Consider the following 21,744-nt stretch of genomic DNA (forward strand, 5'->3'; position numbering starts at 1 on the left):
CATTTTGAAATGAGAGTATTTTGGATGCGTTGGGTGAAATATAAAAACTAATGTTACATATTTTAACTTTTTAATATCTGCTAGAAAAATTTTAATCACATACGTGGCTTGCATTATATTTCTGTTGGACAGTACTACTCTAGACCAGGGGTTGGCAAACTCTGACCCCCAAATTCAGCCAGATTCCTATTTTTAGAAATGCAGTTTTACTGGAACACAGTCACACCCATTTAATTATATATGGTATATGACTACTTTCATGCTACAGCAGCAGAATTATTTGGTTGCTACATATAAAACCATACGGCCTGCAAAGCCTAAAATATTTACAGTTTTATCCTTTATAGAAAAAGTTTGCTGGGAATTCCCTGGCGGTTCAGTGGTTAGGACTCTGCGCTTTCACTGCCGAGGACGTGGGTTCAATCCCTGGTTGGGGAACTAAGATTCCCAAAAGCCACGCGGCCAAAAAAAGAAAGAAAGAAAGAAAAAGGTTGCTGACCCTTGCTCTAGATTGCAACTGATAGATGCTCAGTGTGTTACATCTTTACTTAAGAGTGGATATGAGAGACAGAAAGTAGATTAGTGGTGGGTGCCAGTGGGGAAAAGGTAGTAGGGAGTGACTGCTAATGGGTTCCAGGTTTCTTTTTAGGGATGATGAAAATGTTCTGGAATTAGATACAAGTGATAGTTGTGCAACTTCGAAGATACTGAAAACCGCTGAACTACACTGAAAAAGATACCTCAATTTTTTTAAGTGGATATGAGCCTGGTTTGGTAGAGGTAATAAACCAGTACCTTAAACATGATACATGTTAATGATAATGAGAACATGCAAAGAAACAGATGCAAATCAACTATGGGGAACGTAAGAAAACATTTTAATAGTTTTTATGTATTCCCATGCCACTTGAGAATATTTGCAAGTAGTTTCTTGATAAGAAGCAATTAACTATCATTTATTGCTTACTCAAACTGTCAGTTACTGCTTACCCTATTTCTTTTTAGTTGTAAGCTTAACTTTAAGATAGTGCACAATAATACATACATAGCCAATCTCGGTAAATAGTCACAATAATATATACATAGCCAATCTCGGTAAATAGTTAAATGAGTGAATACAAAGTATAAATAAAATCTATATTTTTAAATATTAGTTCTCTTCTGGAAACACTTACCTAAATATAGAAATCATGGCTTTATGAAGTTTTTAGTAACCTTTTGAGAGGAGAAAATATTAGCAGAAGGGAATTGGAAAGCCATTCCAAAAATGTCCATATCTTGTATATGTGTAGGTGTTTTTTCTTTAATGAATTACTATACATCTACCATATACAAATCTTAGGTATTATCACACTGCTTGGAAACTGACAAAATATTATCTATTTTGTACAGTTGACTCATTAATTTGTTATACAAAGAGTATGCCAACAATCTGCTTTACGAAATCAAAAAACCAATAATCAGTACATCATTTTCCTTCTGACCACTAGCAATAGGTTTTCGTTTTATTGCTCTGAAAACATCATGTTGTAGTACCTTATTTATGATGTAAGTTAGGATAGCATGATGTCTAAGGGCACAGACTTTGGAGCCAGATAGACCTATTTCCTAATTTATTAACTTAATGCAACCCAGACAGCCTATTTAATATTTAACATATCTAAGTCTTTGTTTCCTAATCTCTAAAACGGGAATAATACCTTTCTAGTGAGCTTTTTTTAAGGAATAAAGAATTGAATGTAACGTACTTATATAGTAACCACTGAATAAATGGTAACCTCATACTATTATTGCCATTTAATGTTAAGTTTTTTAATCAAACATTAAATTTTTTTGGTTGTCAGCATCATACATTTCATTATGTATTTTACTGACTCCTACCTTTTCAAAAACATAATGAAATATTAAGTAACATTCTATTTTACTTTCAGTCAAAGAAAAATAAGAAGAAATCAAAGTCAGATGCTAAAGCAGTGCAAAACAGTTCACGCCATGATGGAAAGGAAGTTGATGAAGGTACTTGAGCAAGCGAAAGGACTGTAGAAAAATTTTTAATCCTTTTTTACCAAGGTGCATTATATAAAAGCTGCATTTGTTTCGCTTAATCTTTTATCTAGCTCTTCTTTTTAATAACTATAGATTTTAATGTACACATCTGTGACATTGTTAGGAGACACCTCTTCCCCCTAAATTATTTAAGTATCTAATAGTGCTTTCCTTGAAGGGAACTGCCTTGAAATTTAAGGTCTAGCTTAATATCTTGAGCAGTTTAAAAGCCGTTCATTTATGTCTTTGTTTCCTAGAAACGTGGTTTGGTTTTTTCCCCATTGTTCTTAAATATACCATCCCTAGAAGGCTGGGTACGAAATAAAGTAAGCCATTTATTGTCCTCACCTAATAAACCCATTTATTAGTAAGTATATATAACACTCCCCTACTAGTACTATCCAGCAAGATAAAAAATATGCAAGATAACTTAACATCAATTTTTTCTAAACCATAGATGACAGATCTGATAAAAATTACCAGAATAAATAACGGCAGTTAGCTGCCTAAAACAGCGAGATTCAAATAAATTCATAGGATAAATTAGTATAATCAGCACTCTTGGTTTTTAGTTTAATATCTAAATTTATCATGATACTTCAGATGCCCCACCATGTTTTCCCCCCAAAACTACAACTTTTTTGTCTTCCCCTTACTGAATAACGTTTTTTTTTCTGGGGCTATGTCAGGAGCCTGGGAAACTAAAATTAGTCACAGAGAGAAACGACAGCAGCGTAAACGTGATAAGGTGCAGTCTGATTCTGGTTCATTGGATTCAACTATCCCTGGGATAGAAAATACCATCACAGTTACCACCGAGCAAGTTACAACTGCATCATTTCCTGTTGGTTCCAAGAAGAATAAAGGTATATTAGTGGAACATAAGAGTGATACATCAAATCCAACTCCTTTTAATCAGATGTACAAAATACCATTACGTCAAAATCTGGCTATTTTGAACTGCTTACATCATTGTGCTGATATACCCTTCTTCGTGAGAGCACTGTGGACCACATATTGGTTTACCTGATACCAGCAGTGTTACTTGTTACATACTGCCTAATGAATGGCCTGTTAAATTAAAATTGCCTTTCTGCCTTGTCACATGAGAAAATGATTGCTGCTTTTTTCTCACGTGCATTGCTTTGCCCCAACTCCCTAACATCTCCATTTCTTATAGTGGACATTCATTAAATGAAATGACTTGTCACCACTCTTTTCATTCCAAGATGAAACAAGCATGTTCTGGATAATGCAGGTTCTATCTGGATTTCTTATCACCCCAACTTTTTGAGAATGCTATAGGTGTTTGATAAAGCTAGACTGGAACTGCAAACATTATTGAGCTAATGTTCTTCCCAAGTATTTCAAATGTTCAAACTATCCAATACTGATGGCTTCTTGTTAGTTCTTACATTGCCATCATTTTTACCCTGGAGACATCAGTCTACAGAGTGATGCTGTTCATCTTGCTTCAGGCATTGACTTTTCTTCCTTCACCTTTTCATTAATTGCCAGCACCTCCCACTTGTCTCCAAACCTCTGTCTTAGCCTTGGTGTCTTTTACTTTTTTGCTTGATGATTTGGTGGAATTTATTGCTGTGGTACAGCAGTGACTCCTGCTTATCCATTTTCACTGTCACATATTAGCCATGCTGTAGTGTTTCTGTTGGTGACTCTTTTTCACTGTCTTGTGCATGCCTTCCTTGCTAGCACAATCCTATGTCATGCTGGGTTTTTGATACATTGTGATCATTATGCTTTTCAGTGTCAGAGAAATAGTATCTTTGTTATAACATACAGTCTTACCGCTTGCCATATTTCCTAAGTCCTACTCCAAATATTGGCAAAATTCTTCTAAGTTGATGTGTTTGCTTCCAGGATTGTTGAAAAGGCACCTAGCTGGTATTGCTGAGAGGTGGCAAAGTTGAATCCAATTACAGAGCCCAGTTCTCCAATTCCTACTTTAAAGAATCTTGATAACCATTATAGAACAGGAGACTCTATATATACTTGGGCAATTTTCCAGGTCCTTTTTTGACATTTTAGTTGACTAAGAATATGATAACTAGAGAACTCAGTTCCTTAAGAACATGTGAAATGTGTTGTGAGTAAAAAGTGACTCTTTTCTAGTGTAAGACTTTAGTACTTAAAGGAGCAATTTATGATAAATAATTAGTAAAAATTAATTTGTATGTTACTCCTAACTTAATATGCATAGTGGCCTATTTAGTATTAAATAAATTTTATTTCTATTTCAACCAGGTGATTCTCATCTAAATGTTCAAGTTAGCAACTTTAAGTCTGGAAAAGGAGATTCTACACTTCAGGGTGAGAGAAATTACATGTAACTTAAATTGAAGGCCCATCAAGATAGAAACTTATATGTATGTCTCTTTCCTCACATGAATGACACAGAAAGAAAAAAAAGGCTTAGAAATGATTTTAATTACTAAAGTAACATAATCACAGTTCAGAGATTTTGGAAAATAAATAAACAGAAAAATCACTCCCACTTCTAACAGTCTTTGGTATATTCTAGTTGTTTCTCCCTCTCCCCTATATGTAAAAACATTCTTTAATAGTTATATGCAATTAATAGTTAATAGTTTATATGCAATTTTGATTCTTGCTTGCATTGTTTAAGCTAATAGAGAAAAAGATTTTTTTTTTCCGGACTTGGGTTTGATATAGGCATATATGGGATTAAAGACTTTACCCCTGAAATTAAATAAGAAGCCTTAATACCTATAATCTTCTAAACTGCTTCCTGAACAGTATCAAATATTTCATAATAAATGGACTATAGTATAGAGTTATGCAGTACTTCACAAATAGAAAATATATTTTATTTACTAGTTTATGATAAAGATTGAATTAAGTAGAGAATGATATACCTTACCTAAAAACTAAAGTGTAGTAAAAAGTAAATTCACAAATGAAGAAGCACCTTGTCGTTTCAGGCTTGTTCTTAACACTGTCAGCCTTCATTCTCATGGTTCTCAATCCTGGCTACACATTACAGCCATCTAGGAAGCTTAGAAAACCACACACGTATATAAAAAGAAACATGTACTTACATACACACACCTATGTGTATTTGTGTGTGTGTGTGTGTGTGTATATATATATATATATATATATATACACACACAGATAATACATACACATGTGTACATATACCTGCATATAAATGTATACACACAAACATACTGATGCCTGGACTCTATCCCTAGAGATTCTGATTTTGATTGGTTTGGGCTGAGGCTCCAGTGTCTACTTTTAAGAAATTTTTCGTTTGTTTCAAGGCTTTTTTTTTTTTTTTTTTTTTTTTTTCCCCACCGGCCCAGCCGCTCCGCGGCATATGGGATCTTCCCGGACCGGGGCACGAACCCGTGTCCCCTACATCGGCAGGCGGACTCTCAACCACTGCACCACCAGGGAAGCCCAAGAAATTTTTCATTTGATTTTAATGTGCAGCCAGGTTTTAGAATCACTACCTTATATGATATATATGTATGTATATATATATATATATGTATGTGTATATATATATGTGTGTATATATATATATATATATAAATATTTAAGGAAAGAGCATGTAACTAAGGAGAAGTCTTTATGTTTTAGTGGGTGAGTATTCTGAGTATACCAGAATATGTGTTTTCTTCTTTGCTCTGTTGTACTTCTTTTGAGCAAGTCAGTCTGCTTTTGAAAATATTATTAGTATATATATTAAGTTCAAACCTACTCATAGTTTTTAAATTAACAGTCATCTATGGTGGTCATGTCACTTTTTAAATTCTTCATTTTATCTTTAAAGCTCGAGCTATTTAGAGGATAAATAAAAATATAAATATAAATCAAACAATTATAGAAACTTGAAAATATCCCAGTTTTAACAAGGAGTCGTGTATCCATTTTTAATCTTTATTTTCTTTTCTTTAAGTTTCTTCAGGATTGAATGAAAACCTCTCTGTAAATGGAGGAGGCTGGAATGAAAAGTCTGTAAAACTCTCCTCACAGATCAGTGCAGGTGAGGAGAAGTGGAACTCTGTTTCACCTCCTTCTGCAGGCAAGAGGAAAACTGAACCATCTGCTTGGGGTCAAGACGGTGGAGATGCTAATGCAAATGGAAAAGACTGGGGAAGGAGTTGGAGTGACCGATCAATATTTTCTGGCATTGGTAAGAACTGTTAGAAAATTTTAAGTTTGTTTAAAATGCCTATCTGGTACGTTTAAAATTTTCCAAGAATGAAAAACAGATCCATTAGTAGAAAAACTAGTCATGCTATATGGAAAGAATATAGATTAACTCATCTCACATCCTTCACATGGAGCAAAATGGGAACTAAATAAGTGAATAATAGCATTTATTATTTACTCTTTATTTAATTCTTTCACTTTTATCACATTTGATTATCAGTTTAGCTAACTGATATAATTGTGTATTTTTAGTGATGTAATAAGAGTAATGTGTGAGCAGACTTTTTGATTTCAACAGTTCTACTATTGAGTTTAAATAAAAATAATAAATGGAGGTACAGTTTATAGCATCAATTTATATACTATTTTACAGTCTACAAAATGCCTGTTTGTAATTAATTTTTCCCCTGGATTCTAAAGATAAAGACTAGTAGTGAGAAGCTTATTTCTGTTGAGAGCCATCGAGTTAAAAGCAACTTAATTTCAGGTGTGTTTGTGTGTGCATGTGTTACAGAAAAGAAATCCATATTTAATATGGAAAACTGCAAAAAGAGAAGGAAAAACCCACTGTTATCACATTACCCAGTGACAACCACTGTTTTTTACATTTCCTTATGGTCCTTTTTTTTTTTTTTCCTGTGTACAATTCTGTGGGTTTCATTTTGGTTTTCTTACACAATCCAAATCATACATGCATTTTTGTGTTCCTCCTCCCTCACTTAATATTGTGCCTCAAACATTTACTTTCTGTAAGTATTTTATTTAATGACCATGTGATACATTGTGTAAGCATAGCATAAACTATTTCACTATTCCCATATTATCGGAGAAGTAACTTCTTTTTTTAAAGAAATGTAAATGACGTTGCATTGAATATATTTGTTTGGGGGTTATTTCTTTAGGATAGATTCTTGGAAGTGATATTATTGGATTAAAGGAAATATGAATGTTTACAGTGCTCTACGACATGTTGTCAAAGTATTTTCTAGGAGAATTCTAATTTATCCTGTCAGCATCAGTATGAGTGCCATTTATCATATGCTTACCAAGGTTGAGTATTCTTATTTTTTTAATCTTTTCTAATTTGATAAGGAAAAAATACGTAAATTGTTTTGGTTAACTTTTTAAAATCACTAATGAGGTTGAGTGTTTTTCACAACTTTCTTGATCATTTCTGTTTCTTTTGTAAATTGTCTATTCATGTTTTTTGCCCATTTGTGTAATGGCCTCTGTTTTTTGTGCTTTAAGTTGTAATTCTTTGTGCATTAAACATATCTTTTCTGTTGTGCTTGTTGCAGATATGTTTTGCTTGGTTTATTTTAGTTTGGGGGAGCAATAGACATTACAGAGTTTTTAGTGTTTAAGTAGAAAGAACTGTTTCTTTGCATGTTACTTGCTTTTCCCATCACTTGTAAGCTTAGAAAAACTCATGTTGACTAACATCCCTAAGAAGCAGACTCTATATCATTTGCTAATATTGTTCTTCAACTTGTTCTCCCCTCTTCCCCTGCAATGTCCAGAAGTTGTGTAGAAATATCAAAATTTGTTTGGAAGAAGAAACAATCCCTAAATTCCTAGCCTCGTTTTCGGCAGTAATAAAAGCATAAATTTCTATGCTATAAAGCATCCTTTCACACTTAATAAAAGAAATGGTCAGATTTTATCAAGTAATCTTAAGAACCATGACCTTTTGAGATATTTGCAATTTACTTATAAAACCTATGTAGCATTTTCATAATTAGTACATAAATTAGTTGGTAGTACTTGCTTAGTGTTGCTATAGACAAACTTAAGCAGCAGATTAGAGTTCCTGCCTAGATGGATTAGGACCTTTATTGAAATTGAAAGGGAACTATATTAAATGAGGTTTGCAGTGAGTTACTGAGAAGAGACAGATGTGACTTGTCTCATGGATGTATATATGTTCCTTAAAATACTCATACGTAAGTAGGCAATTGCTTTAAAATGTTGAGAAGATATCATGGTGTAGTGGAATGAGCTTGTTCCTAGTTAAGACAGACCTATTTGGTATGAATCCCTATTTTTCCACATACAAGCTTTTATGGATATTAGGCTAGTTATTTAAGCTGTGTGAATCCCATATTCAAGTAGTTGTAAGGATTGGCTATAATGAGTGTGAAGTACCAAGTTTCAGTGCCTGATCCAAACTAGTAGCTTAATTGTGGTAGATGATCGGGTAGCTTGCTGTAGTAGAGAAAGAACATGGGCTTGGAAAGTAGGTTTAAGTTCCAGTCATGGCTCGGGTGTTTTCTGTCAGCAGGTCACTTAACTGCTCTGAAACTTTGCCTAGCAGGGCTGCCCTAAGGATTAGAAGTAATTGGTGTAAAGAGCCCAGTACATAATAGACATTCAATAAATGGTAGCTATTGCCATATTAGGTGGTTCTGATTTCTAAGGGTATCTTTAAATATTATTATCATAGTTATAAATCTGTACGTATCTTTCAAGTTTCATTGCAAATTGAAGGTTCCAAGTGACGTTCTTTATTTTAACAGCTGCTTGGTCTAGTGTGGATAGGGGAATGAATACCTCTGAACAGAATTCTGCTTCTTTTGCATCTCTCACACTTAACTCTGCTGTTTCTGGTATGTGAAAACAGTCTTTCATTTAGTTAACAAAAAAATTTTCTGTTTAATTTTAGCACTTGCTATTTGAAAAAATAATCAGAGTCAAGTACTGCTATCCACATAAATTATAGATATACAGTATAAAGTAGCAGAGGCCTTAATAAAGAAAGACCTAAATTCTTACATGCAGGTGGCTTAGTTCCTTTCTCTGGTGGAGATAGGAAGATTTTGTGGCCTAGCTTAACTGAAAGTGTGTTGGCACACAGACGAATGCAAATAGAAGGCCCTCCCTTCAAGGTCATGACACTCTTCTGTTACTAGTTTACCCCTACCATAATTCTACTTGCAGTTTGGCGTTTTATTTCTATCTGCCCTTATTCATCATGAGTTTATAGCTTTCAGGTTATGTGGACCCTCTGAGTATCTGTTGAGTTAGAAAATTAATTATTACTACTAAACTACTATAATTCAGCATTACTTACATGGATATGCCTTTTATTAATAATATAGATGCTATATATACTTAACAAATACTACATAAACATGGGACACATTTAGTTTTGTAATGTTTGGTTCACATTGGAATTCATGGACCCAGTACTAATCTTGTAGTTCCACAGTGTCTGGAGTCACCTAGTCTAGAATAGAGGTTAGCAAACTTTTTCTGTAAAGAGCCCAATAGCAAATATTTTAGGCTTCGTGGGCCATACTGTCTTCTGTTGCAACTACTTAATACTGCCATTGTAGCAGGAAAGCAGCTAGAGGCAATACATAAACCAAATGAGTGTGTCTGGTTCTGAAATATTGTTCTTTTGATTTTTTTTCAACTATTTAAAAATATAAAAACTGTTCTTGGTTCATGGGCCATACAAAAAAGAGATAGTTAGATTTGGCCTATGAGTTGTAGTTTGCCAACCCTTGGTCTCATAGGCTACATTTTAGTTCCAAAGGTACAAGTTAATTTCTTCCTTCATTTGGTGACTTTGTACAACACAGATGCTATTCTATTCATATATTCAGAGAAAGCTGCTAAAGAAATAGCAGCAGTGTTACTGTAGTCTTTCTAAGCAGCTAATGTGCTATTTATATATGAATTTTATAGGGTTACTCCATTTGTCAAAATTTATATTTAAAATATATAACTGTTTTGAGTATATTTCAAGCATATTAGTGGAAGGCTAGTAAGATCGTCTATAACCAAGTGAAAATTTATAAGTGAGTAAGGACTTTTGTGAGGGGAAGTGTCTTTTATACTAACAGGTATTCTTAACTCTTTCTTTATCAGTGGCTCTGAATGCAAAGTGAATATCACAGTCACCTAAGAAGGACTCCAAAACATGTGCAAATTCTGATTCAGAAAGTCTGGGGTATATAATCCCTGATGGAAAACCACTGCTTTACATTTCTATTCTAAAACGAATTTATGGCTATAGAGCCAAGGATTTTTGACCTGGCATCCTTTAATTTATATGCAAAATTTTGTGTAAGTCCTGGACAGTAGTCCAACCACAGCTTTCATCATATTGCTAAAGGACTGTGTGACCCCACTCACCCCACCTATTCCCCACCTCCCAAAAAAGTAAAAACAGAAAAAATTTAGAAGATAATATTCTCTTGTTTTTAAGTGCACTTGAACTTACCTTGGTCTCTAAACCACCAGCACAACTGTCTTATTCTCTTTGGCTTCTTTCTGCCTCACCTCTCTAGATAGTCATCTATTTCTTTTATTTTTTCTTAGGCAGAAGGTTCTAGCAAGCTCAGACATTTTTCTAGTTGTGTCCTTCAGGGTTCTAAGGATATAGGCATACCCTGAAATTTCCAGTATTTCTTTTATGCTTTATTATTTTTCATGAAGAAGAAAAATAAAACAACTTTTCTTTGACTTCTTGAAATCTGTAGATAACCCGGTTTGAAGTATATATTATAAAAGACAAAATCTAATGGATTGGTACTAGGGAAAAAATATATTTCTGATCAGTGAATTCAATCCAGTGATTATCGTGCTTAATCTAAAATTACCCTCAATTCTGCTTTTCTTTATCTTAACTCTTTTTCTAATGTCTGCAGTTTTCCTTTTAGGAGAAATAAAAAATAATTAAGTCTTCGTGTGCAAAGTATAGAACTATTGTTATGAAACATCATTAGCAAATTCCATTTTTAATTTTATTGCATTCGTTTTCATTTAAGGGTCTACTGCTGAGCCAGTTTCTCAGTCTACCACTTCTGATTATCAGTGGGATGTTAGCCGTAATCAACCATATATCGATGATGAATGGTCTGGGTTAAGTATGTCCTTTTAAAAATTATCAGTTTGTTTTTGTTTTTGTTTTCAGAATTTCCTTTCTAGCACCCTAATTCATGCTTTATGTTTTAATTTTAATCCTAATTTTTCACCTTTCAGGTCATAGTAATATAGTTCAATACCAAATGTGTACTACTTGTAAACTGACTATTGAATACCTGTAGAATTAAAACTAAATTCACTTTTCATGATTGAGGCAATATTTAAACATGAACTTTTCATATAATTGCTCTGTAGTTTGTCTAGTTTTTAAATTGTTTTAAATGAATATTTTATTTCTTTTCCTAGTTTTAATATAATAGAGTAAATAGAATATACAGGGATGGCTTTGAATTCATGAGGTATGCACGTTTTTATATTGGTAGAAAACCATTTTCTTAGTCTAATTTCCAGTAGAAGCATAGGAAAGTTAAAGGCAAGAGTCGCAAAAAAAGAGGAAGGGAAAAAGAAGAATATGGTTTTTATGTTCAGAAAGTTCATACCATCTTCATTTAAAAAAAAAAACAACAGATTTTTTTTCCCCCCACAACCTTAAATCTTAGAATTTAAAACCTCTGGAAACAGGAACTCTCATTGACTTTCCTTATCCTCAGTACCTAGTACAGTGTTTTATACACAGGTGTTCAATAGTAGTAATGATAATAAAAGCAAACACCTGACTGTGCCAGGCACTGATCTAGATGGTTTAAGTCTTATGCATATTATTAGCTTGTTTAGTACAATTCTGTGAGGTAGGTATTATTTTTTTCCCACACTTTCCAGTTGAAGAAACTGAGGTAAAGAAAAGTTATCTAATTTTCCCCAGCCACACAGTTAAGTGGAAGAGCTGGTATCAAACTTTGGTAGTCTGGCCCCCAGAGTTCATGTTCTTAACCACTGCATGGTACAACCTCGATGATGATTGTAATCATGAAGGGATGCTTGCAACACAACCCAAAGATTAGTCTTAGACTAGTCTCTGTTAGATTAGTTGAAGCACAGTTGAGGTAGGTGAGGTTGGAAAGGTATATTAGGAAGGACCACATTGTGAAAAGCCTTGAATTGCTGGCTAAATATTAGGGAGCCAAGGGTCAGAGTACTAGTTTAGAAGGTAGATCCTGGTTCTAGTCCTGACTTTAAAACGTAGTACCTCATATGTCTTGGACTTTGTCACTTATCTTGGAATCTAGATTAATTGACCTGTAAAACAGAGCAAATAATCTTTCATGTCTACTTCCATAGAGTGTTATGAGGTTTTAATGAGGGCGTGAACATGAAAGCTCTTTGAAAATTATAAAGTATCAGATAAATACAAAGTATTACAAGGATGTGAAAGCACTGTTTTGTGGGGGGAGGGGGAGGAAACAGTCTGTACTTCCGGAAGGATGATCTGCTATGTGCAAAATGGAATTGAGGAGTGATCGTAAGAAAATAGCACTGAGGTGTCTTGGGCAGCTGTGGGTTGAAGCTGAGGAAAATGGAGCAAACAGGGCTCTAGGCTTCCCTGCTTGGAAAGAATAGCTCTACTTTTATCTTTTTATTCTTGTGATAATGAAAAACAATTGGCTGATAAATAAGAGACTGAAATAAACATATCCATGGGACTCTGTACTTAAGTATCAGACCACCTTTTTTGTTTGTTATGCTGTATTGGCAGTCTTTTTGGTCCAAAGTTACTCTTTAACCTCATTTTCTCTGTGAATTTTATTTTTTGTGTTATCTTCTTTAATGTTGCTAATTTTGGTACTCAGTGAATTTAGTTATTCCTCCTAAATTTATAGAATGCATGAAGTATTTGAGATTACTAATCCACAAAGTATATATATATTATGTTTACATTTAACAATGTGATACGATTAATATATTGACCCTCTGGTTTGAGGCATAAACATCATTATCTAGCAGAAAGGCATTGAATTTACCCAAGCACTTGAATATAAAGTTAAGATGCTAGAACTTCCCTGGCAGTCCAGTGGGTAAGACTCTGTGCTCCCACTGCAGGGGGCACAGGTTTGATCCCTGGTTGGGGAACAAAGATCCCGAATGCCACACATTGAGACCAAAAAAATTTTTAAATAAAGTTAAAGATGCTAAAGTATAGAAGGTAATGTTTTTTAAAGACAGATGTTAATCATTCAATTATCTTGATCATAAAGGAACAATATTATCATAACGACTGTAAAAAGTCAGATGTTGAATAGAATTTTGTTTTTGTTGGCTCACCAGACTTAACGGCAGCATAGTGAATGGGTTGAGAGCGTGGGCTTTGAGGACAGACTCCCTGGGTTCGAATCTTAGCTTCATTGTTTTTCTGTGCTTCAGTTTCATCATCTGTAAATATAATATTTCTTCATCTGTAAATATAGTATTTCTTCCCTCACAGACTTGTTGAGAGGATTAAGTGACATAATACTCATAAAGCCCTTAGAACACTGCCTGATGCATGGTTAATATTCAGTAAGTGCTATGATGCTATTGATGATATTCTTCTAAGAGCAGAATCAGTCTACTCAGTGGGGTTAATTTGTAAATTGTCTGTTTAAACACTAGAGAAATTCTTTCTAACATATTTGTTTTATTTTATTAAAATTAATGCTGAATTAAGTTCTGACCAGAAACAGCTGACAACCATTTTCTTACTGAGATAAAAAGGAAAATAGCTATGGGATGCTTAAACCTAAAACATTATTTCACAAGCAAATTCAATGGAGAGACAAATTCCTTACCATTTTGAAAAGACAGCTAATATAAAGCTCTTCAGAAAGACTTTGGCAAACTAATGGGAGAATTTTAAGAAATGAGAAATTACTCTATAAATGGAGGGAACTATACTATGAATGAAACTGTACTACATAGTTTCAAGGAAACTAAGAAGATTATTAGCACCAAGTATATGTATACTTGGTGCTAATAAACTAAGGTTTATTAGGCCCATGAACCTTAAGAATTATGCGTTGTCTCCTGGTGACAATTTTTAGGCTTAGTTGATTGATCTGTTGTTTTAAAGTAGTTTTATTTGGGGAATTCCCTGGTTAGGACTCTGCACTTTCACTGCTGAGGGCCCCAATTAGATACCTGGTTGGGGAACTAAAATCTCACAGGTTGGGGGTGAGAGGCGGCAGGAGGGTGGGGGGGAGTACTTTTATTTGATCCCAGTTAATTTAAAAATTATATAAAAACCAACCTGAAATCAATAAATGTGGAAAAATCACCATAAAGCTTTATAAAGCCTGTAGAGATTTATGCTTCTATTAATGTTCTGATAGAAGTTGAAACATAGGCTACAGTTACTCCTCAAACTTTATGGCTGTCTAAGCCTTTTACAAAAAAGATAATTTTACCGAGTACTTTACTAGATTTTTATCCCTCACCGCCCCCACCACCATATTTATTAAGAAAAGAGTTTATATGTTAAATAGTGCCCATTCACTTCCTTAAACTTTTTTTTTTTTTTTTTTGACAAAATAAAGGTTTTTTTCCGACAGGAAGCCCTAAGAGACCTGGCTTATGGACAGCAATTTTCCAAATCTGGGTTTCTTATTTGTGAGGTTTAAGCAAAACAATTGACAGCTTTGGCATTCAAATCTCCTAATAATATTTTTAATGAATGCTTGGTGTAAGATGAGCAATTGGTTCCAGACATCTACTAGATACTTTTTTTTTTTTTTGGCTGCACTGGATCTTAGTTGCAGCACTCGGGATCTTCCTTGCGGCATGCGGAATCTTTAGTTGCAGCATGTGGACTTCTTAGTTGTGGCATGTGAACTCTTAGTTGTTGTGGCATGCATGCAGGATCTAGGCCCCCGACCAAGGATCGAACCCGGGCTCCCTGCATTGGGAGCACAGAGTCTTACCCACTGGACCACCAAGGAAGTCCCATACTTCTAGTACGGGAGGTCCCGTACTACATACATATTTACTTATAAAAATGACTTCTACATTAAAACATAACCAAGTGTATCTTATTGAGAGATTTATCGGGATTGGGAGAAATAAATTCTTAATTGTGAATGCTTGATAGCTTAGAAACTGTCTTTCTATTGTTAATGTCATCGGTGATATATTAAAAGCAGTAGGTACCATTTATTGAGCACTTACTGCATTGCTCTGAACTGCTTTACATGTATCTAATATAATCCTTTCAACAATCCTGTGAAGCTGGTACATAGCCAATTAAGATTGAGACATTTGACCAAAATAACATAGTTATTAAATGGTAGAGCAATATTCAGATATAGGTCTGTTTGACTCTGAGGTACATGCTCTTAACCTCTATGCTGTTACTATGTAATACTGGCTCTGGATACCTGCTCATGGTAGTAAATTTAGAAATATAGGAAGGGACTTCCTTTTTTGTAACACATTTCACACTTGTAATCACTTGTTCCATGTTTTTCCTCTACTGGACCATAAATTCTTGCTTAGGATGTTTTCAGTCTCTCCCCATCCTCTACTGGTTCAGCCCCTCTTCTCCCTTTTCGCACTTCCCGTGACAGGATCTGTCACTCTGTACTTAATTGTTGTATTTACTTATCTTCATCCCTGAGTAGACAGACTGTGAGCTCCATGTGGGGAGGGATTATTTTATACTCATTTTTGTACCTCTGTTACCTGTCTAGCTCAAGTTCTAGTATTTAGTAAGTACTTAATAAGATGAAATTCCTATAACTCCATTGTTAAGATGTATCTATTATTAATGTATTCTTTTCTTTTATCTCTTCTTCTTACAAATTTGAGATCATGTTGCACAGGCAGTTTTGTCTATGATTTTTATTCTATGAGCATTTTTCCAGATCACAATATATTTATCCAAAACATAGATTTTTTTAAAAGTCTTCATGAGGTCATATAATAATACCTCTCCTCTAAACAAAAATAATAGATTTCACGTGGAAGAATAAGAATAGTGAAGAAGATAAGAGTAATGCAGGCAGATTTGTTCTAGATAATAAAATGTAAGTTATATTTTGTATGACAGGAATAGATGAATGGAACAGAAATTCCAGAAACAGACTGAAGTGTATATTTAAGAATTTAATATTTGGTAAAAGTAGCATTTGGCATTAATTGGGGAAAGGTTGGATTTTTTTCAATAAAGAGCAATGTTGGAATGACTTGTTAACCATTTAGAAATATAGCCTAAATTCTGTTATGTTAACATTGAGTAGTTATTATAGATGTATATATGGATGTGTATGATGTCCAGGGAGAGGAGGGAAGAATTAATTTTGAGAGCTACTTATCTAACCAGGGTAAAGCCAAAGATTGTTTTTGTCTTTTAGAATAAGCCAGTGATAGCTTCCCAAAGGAGGTAAAAATTCAGTGCTTCCTAGCGTGAAAGAATTTGGAAGTCTAGATTAGAAATTTATTCTTAAAAAAAAAAATTATTCTTGAGAAGAGGGTGATAGAAGCCCTGAAAGTGACTCATATATTTTGGAAAGATAAAAGTAGCATTGAATAATCTGAAAAAATAAAAGAAGGTAAAGTATTTTTTAAAAAAGAGGAGAAGAAGAAGAGGTTGACTATTTTGCATGACTTGGTGAATTTGAAGAAGAACCTAATGATAAACAGTTCATAAGGAGGGAGGAGCGTGATTTCGGCACTCCTGTTAGCCAGTGACTCATTTTACACCCTGAGGGGACGAGTCAGAAAAAATGACCAAGTCCTAGACGAAGTTACACATAAACAGTGAAAGGAAAGCAAATTCAGGGGATAAACTTCCTTTGATAATAAAGGAAGTAGCGAGAGTGGAATAAATGGTTAATTCATAAGTTTTCTGGAGTTTCTTAGACATTCCATCTAGTCATATAATGTGCCCAGCAGAAGTTGGGCAAAGGTTTTTACCGTCACGTTATTGGGTATTTTTCATTTTTCCTAGCTCTTAAAATGTACTTGGGAGGAAGAAGAGCAGTAGTTTAAAATTACAGCTTAGTTCAACATAAGGAATTTTGGGTTTTGCATTTAGTTTTTGGCAGAAGTGACAGATACCTAATTCACACTGTTAAATTTTAGATGGTATGTCTTCTGCTGATCCCAGCTCTGATTGGAATGCGCCAGCAGAAGAGTGGGGAAATTGGGTAGATGAAGAAAGAGCTTCACTTCAAAAGTCCCAGGAACCAATTCCTGATGATCAAAAAGTGAGTAAAGGGATTGGCGGGTATGTTTATTTCTCTGTGCAACCAACTGTATTGGAATTATGAAGGGTTACATTCTGTATTACACATATATCCAGGGGTAAAGTTGCTTCAGAGAGACATTCTAATTATATTTGCTTCAGTCATCTTATGTCCGCATGCCTTCTCTCTATCACTGTTTCTTCTTTCCACAAATTATTGAGGATTCTACTATGTGGAAAGCACTATTATATACTGATAAGAAAAAAACGCACAATTCCTGTCCTCATCAGAATTATTATAACAGCCTACCAACTCTTAGTGTGTTTAGAGAAGAGTAGATTGGTTCTCAGTGAAAAATTAAGGAAAGCTTCATAGCAAGATAAGGCTGAGAACCTTATGAAAAAGGGACCAAGGCAGGAAAGTAACATGTTTGGTGGAGAGGTATAATACACGTGTGGAATCAATTGGTGGTAGGATCAATTGTTTGTATGTCAGTCTTCCCTTTCTAGGCTTCATTCCTTAAAGAAAGGGACCATGAAGTTTTTATTTTTGTAGCTCTATAAACTAGAGCTACAAAACATGCTTCACATTCAGTAAATGAATAAATAGATGAAATGAGTGATATATATACCTTGCCACATTTTTATGGAATCCTAGAAGTAATGAGAACCTATTGACAGCTTTTAAACTAGGGATAACCTAATCATTGCTAGGGTTAGAAAAATTAGGCTGGGAGCTTCCCTGGTGGTCCAGTGGGTACGACTCCAAGCTCCCAATGCAGGAGGCCCGGATTTGATCCCTGGTCGGGGAACTAGAATCCTGCATGCTTGCTGCAACTAAGAGCCCTCATGCTGCTGCTAAAAGATCCCGCATGCCGCGACTTCCCTGGTGGTCCAGTGGCTAAGACTCCGCATTCCCAATGCAAGGGGCCCAGGTTCGATCCCTGGTCAGGGAACTAGATCCCACATGCTGCAACTAAGAGTTCAAATGCCACAACTAAAAAAAGATCCCATGTGCCACAACGAAGATCCTGCACACGGCAACAAAGATCCCGTGTGCCGCAACTAAGACCCAACACAGCCAGCCAAACAAACAAACAAACAAATAAATAAATAAAAAGATCACTCATGCCGCAACTAAAAAAGATCCTGCATGCTGCAATGAAGATCCTGTGTGCCACAACTAAGACCTGGCACAGCCTAAATAAATAAATTTTTTGAAAAAAATTAGACTGGATATAACAAAAATGAAGACTGGTTTGGGAGGCTATTTTGTACTATTTTTATTGCATGAATCGGGAGGAGATAATGAACTAAGTTGATAGCTTTGAAAAATAAATAATAAATAAATGGAAGTGGTTATTTACAAGAGACATTAAGCTGCTGATCGAACTTTTCTACTGGTTGGTTATAGAAAGAAGGGGGAAAAGTCAAAGAGGCTCTGAAGATACTAGGGCCATTATTATTCAACAGACATTAATTGCATCTGCCATGGGTCAGGTATTGTGCTAATAGAGAAACAAGACACAATTACTGCTTTCGAGGAGCCTACAGTCTAGTTAGAGAGGAGAGGAGGGAGACAGGCACATTGGAAGATAAAAGTAATGTTATAATGTGTTAGGTATTATGGAAGCACTTCGGCGTTTTAGCAAAGGCATCCCAGAGGTAAAAGCAGAGTGTGTAGCAAAGAGTGGTCAGAAATGAGACTGGAAAGGGAAGCAGAAACCAGGTTCTACAAGCCCTTGAATGTCATGTTTAGAACCTTGGATTTCCCGCCTGCCAATGCAGGGAACACGGGTTCAAGCCCTGGTCCAGGAAGATCCCACATGCCGCAGAGCAACTAAGCCCGTCTGCCACAACTACTGAGCCTGCGCTCTAGAGCCCGCGTGCGTGCTGCAACCACTGAAGCCCGTGTGCCTAGAGCCCATGCTCTGCAACAAGAGAAGCCACTGCAAAGAGAAGACCGCGCACCACAATGAAGAGTAGCCCCCACTCACCACAACTAGAGAAAGCCCGTGTGCAGCAATGAAGACCCAATGCAGCCATAAATTAATTAGTTAATTTTTTTAAAAAACCTTGGATTTTGTCCTATAAATAATGGACGAATTTTAATCTAAAGTGCTGTGCTTTTTGATTTTTGGTGTTTTTGTTTGGTTTTGGTTTGTTTTGGGGTTTTTTTGTTTTTGTGGGTTCTTTGGGTTTTGTTTTGTTTTTGTTTTGGCTACTCTGGCAATTCATGTAGAAAAAGGAGTGGAGGCATAATGAGAATGAAGCTATACTCTGTATACCATTCTTACCACTACCATACAGGACTACTACAACAACCTCTAAATTGGTGTTCCTGTACGGTAGTGGTAAGAATGGTATACAGAGTAGAGGACAGATTCGAAAAATAAATTGAAGCAAAATCAACAGAACCTGTGGTTAGAATTGATTGGAGAAAGAATCATCAAAAATGACTTCCAGGGGCTTCCCTGTTGGCTTAGTGGTTAAGAATCTGCCTGCCAGTGCAGGGGACACGGGTTCAATCACTGGTCCAGGAAGATCCCACATGCCACGGAGCAGCCGTGGCCTACTGAGCAGCCACGCCTACTGAGCCCGCGTTCCACAACTACTGAAGCCTGCGTGCCTAGAGCCCATGCTCCGCAACAAGAGAAGCCACCGCAATGAGAAAGAAGCTCATGCACCGCAACGAAGATGAGCCCCCACTCACTGCAACTAGAGAGAAAGCCCTGCGCAGCAACGAAGACCCAATGCAGCCAAAAAATAATTAATTAATTGATTGATTTTTTTAAAAAAAAACAACTTCCAGAATTGTAGCTTAGGTAACTGGGATGGTGAAAATGGTGTTCTCAACAGAGAAAGCAAAAGCTAGTTAATTGGGGGAAGATGGTTGGTTCAGTTTGGGATGTGCTAGATGCAAGGTGTTTTGTAGATATGCCTAAGAAAAGTTGGTTGCAACAGGTTAAAGCTTTGGGAAAAGATTTGTATTTGGAAGTTATTAGTATATGGTTGTTAAAACTTTGAGTGAAATGTGTAGAAAATTTTAGAGAGTTGAAAAGAGCAATGTAATGAGCATAGAAATCTGGGGAACTCCCAACTTTTAAGCCCATGAAAGAAACTGAGGAAGGAGAGTTCTGGGACACAGAGGCTGAGACATGTGCTCTCTGGTAATTTAGAGCAGTTTCATTAGAGACCTTGGAGACTAGTAGCCAGTCGGAGTAAGTTGAGTAAAATGATGGTTAAAAAATAATAAGGTATTTTTTTCTTGAGACTTCCCTGGTGGTCCAGTGGGTAAGACTCCGTGCTCCCTGTGCAGGGGGCCCGGGTTCAATCCCTGCTTAGGGAACTAGATCCCTCATGCTGCAACTAAGACCTGGTGCAACCAAATAAATAAATAAATATTTTTTTTAAAGATTTTTTTTCTTAAGCAAGTTTGGGTATGGATGGAGGAGAAGTAGTGGATAACAGCAAACTGTAGTATGATGAAGGGTTTTGTTGGGGTCGTTTGTATTTTAATGATAGGAGAGATTTTAGTGCAGGGGTCAGCAAACTTTTATTTAAAGGGCCATGCATTAGTGCAAAAGCAGCCATAGACAGTATGGATGGATTATAAATTGGCTGAGAAGCAGACTGACCAGAGTCCTTGTGACCTGAATATCCTTCAGAGGATGCATCTTTTCATACGACATTTTAATCATTGTGAGCCTATGGTAAAAGCTTCTGTGGAAGTTTCTCCACAACTAGCAACCAACTTGGACTGGAAGTCTCTTAGCTAAGTTTAGCAGGATTTGTGCAGGATTTGGTTTGGTTTTGTTTTTCCATCTGCTAGTAATTTCTGTAAACTATTTGATGGTTCATGAGACCTCCAAAATCATCCTAATGACTATGGTGCTGAGCAGAGAAATAGCAAGTTAGCTATATCATCTCTCCCTTTAAGTAGAGTCTAAGAATCTTGGCTGTCACCTGTACAGAATAAACTAAAAGCACTTTTCCATAGAAAACTCAGCTATATGGTATGTGTGAAGAAATATCATTCATACTAATTTAACAATTCTAATTTGCTATTCTTGTCATGCAGAATATTATTTTCAATGACATTCCTTCTCAAATTCAATTTTTTAATTAAGCCTTTTCTTATGAGGTAATTATAGAGTCACATGTACCTTTTTAAATATGTTATTTATTTGTTTGTTTGTTTGTTTGTTTGTTTTGGCTGCGCTGGGTCTTCATTGCGGCATGCGGGCTCAGAGTTGCCGCATGCGGGCTTCTTGGTTGCGGCATGCTACCTCTTAGTTGTGGCCTGCATGTGGGATTTAGTTCCCTGACCAGGGATCGAACTCAGGGCCCCTGCACTGGGAGCACGGAGTCTTACCCACTGGACCACCAAGGAAGTCCCAGAGTCACATGTACTTGTAAGAAATAATACAGAAAAATCCCTTGTACCCTTTACCCAGTGTCCCCCAATGGTAACATCTTGCAAAAGCGTAGTACAGTGTCAAAACCAG

General features: G+C 35.7%; 1 protein-coding gene across 3 annotated transcripts in view; it reads left to right on the forward strand.

The window, feature by feature from the left end:
• Positions 1-21,744, forward strand: part of MTDH (metadherin) — a 53,017-nt gene that overhangs the window by 24,477 nt on the left and 6,796 nt on the right. For 2 of the 3 annotated variants that reach the window (XR_013811343.1, XM_079722486.1), the window contains exons 3-9: positions 1,932-2,016; positions 2,736-2,912; positions 4,312-4,377; positions 5,996-6,232; positions 8,769-8,858; positions 11,028-11,126; positions 17,134-17,258. Coding sequence is in view for 2 of the 3 variants with exons in the window: in XM_079722486.1 (XP_079578612.1) it covers positions 1,932-2,016; positions 2,736-2,912; positions 4,312-4,377; positions 5,996-6,232; positions 8,769-8,858; positions 11,028-11,126; positions 17,134-17,258 (879 nt within the window). In the remaining variant the exon portion in view is untranslated. The remainder of the gene's footprint in view (positions 1-1,931; positions 2,017-2,735; positions 2,913-4,311; positions 4,378-5,995; positions 6,233-8,768; positions 8,859-11,027; positions 11,127-17,133; positions 17,259-21,744) is intronic. The other variant, XM_079722487.1, reaches the window with a different exon arrangement.

This window comes from Hyperoodon ampullatus, assembly GCF_949752795.1.
Source record: "Hyperoodon ampullatus genome assembly, chromosome: 17".
Taxonomy (NCBI): Eukaryota; Metazoa; Chordata; class Mammalia; order Artiodactyla; family Ziphiidae; genus Hyperoodon; species Hyperoodon ampullatus.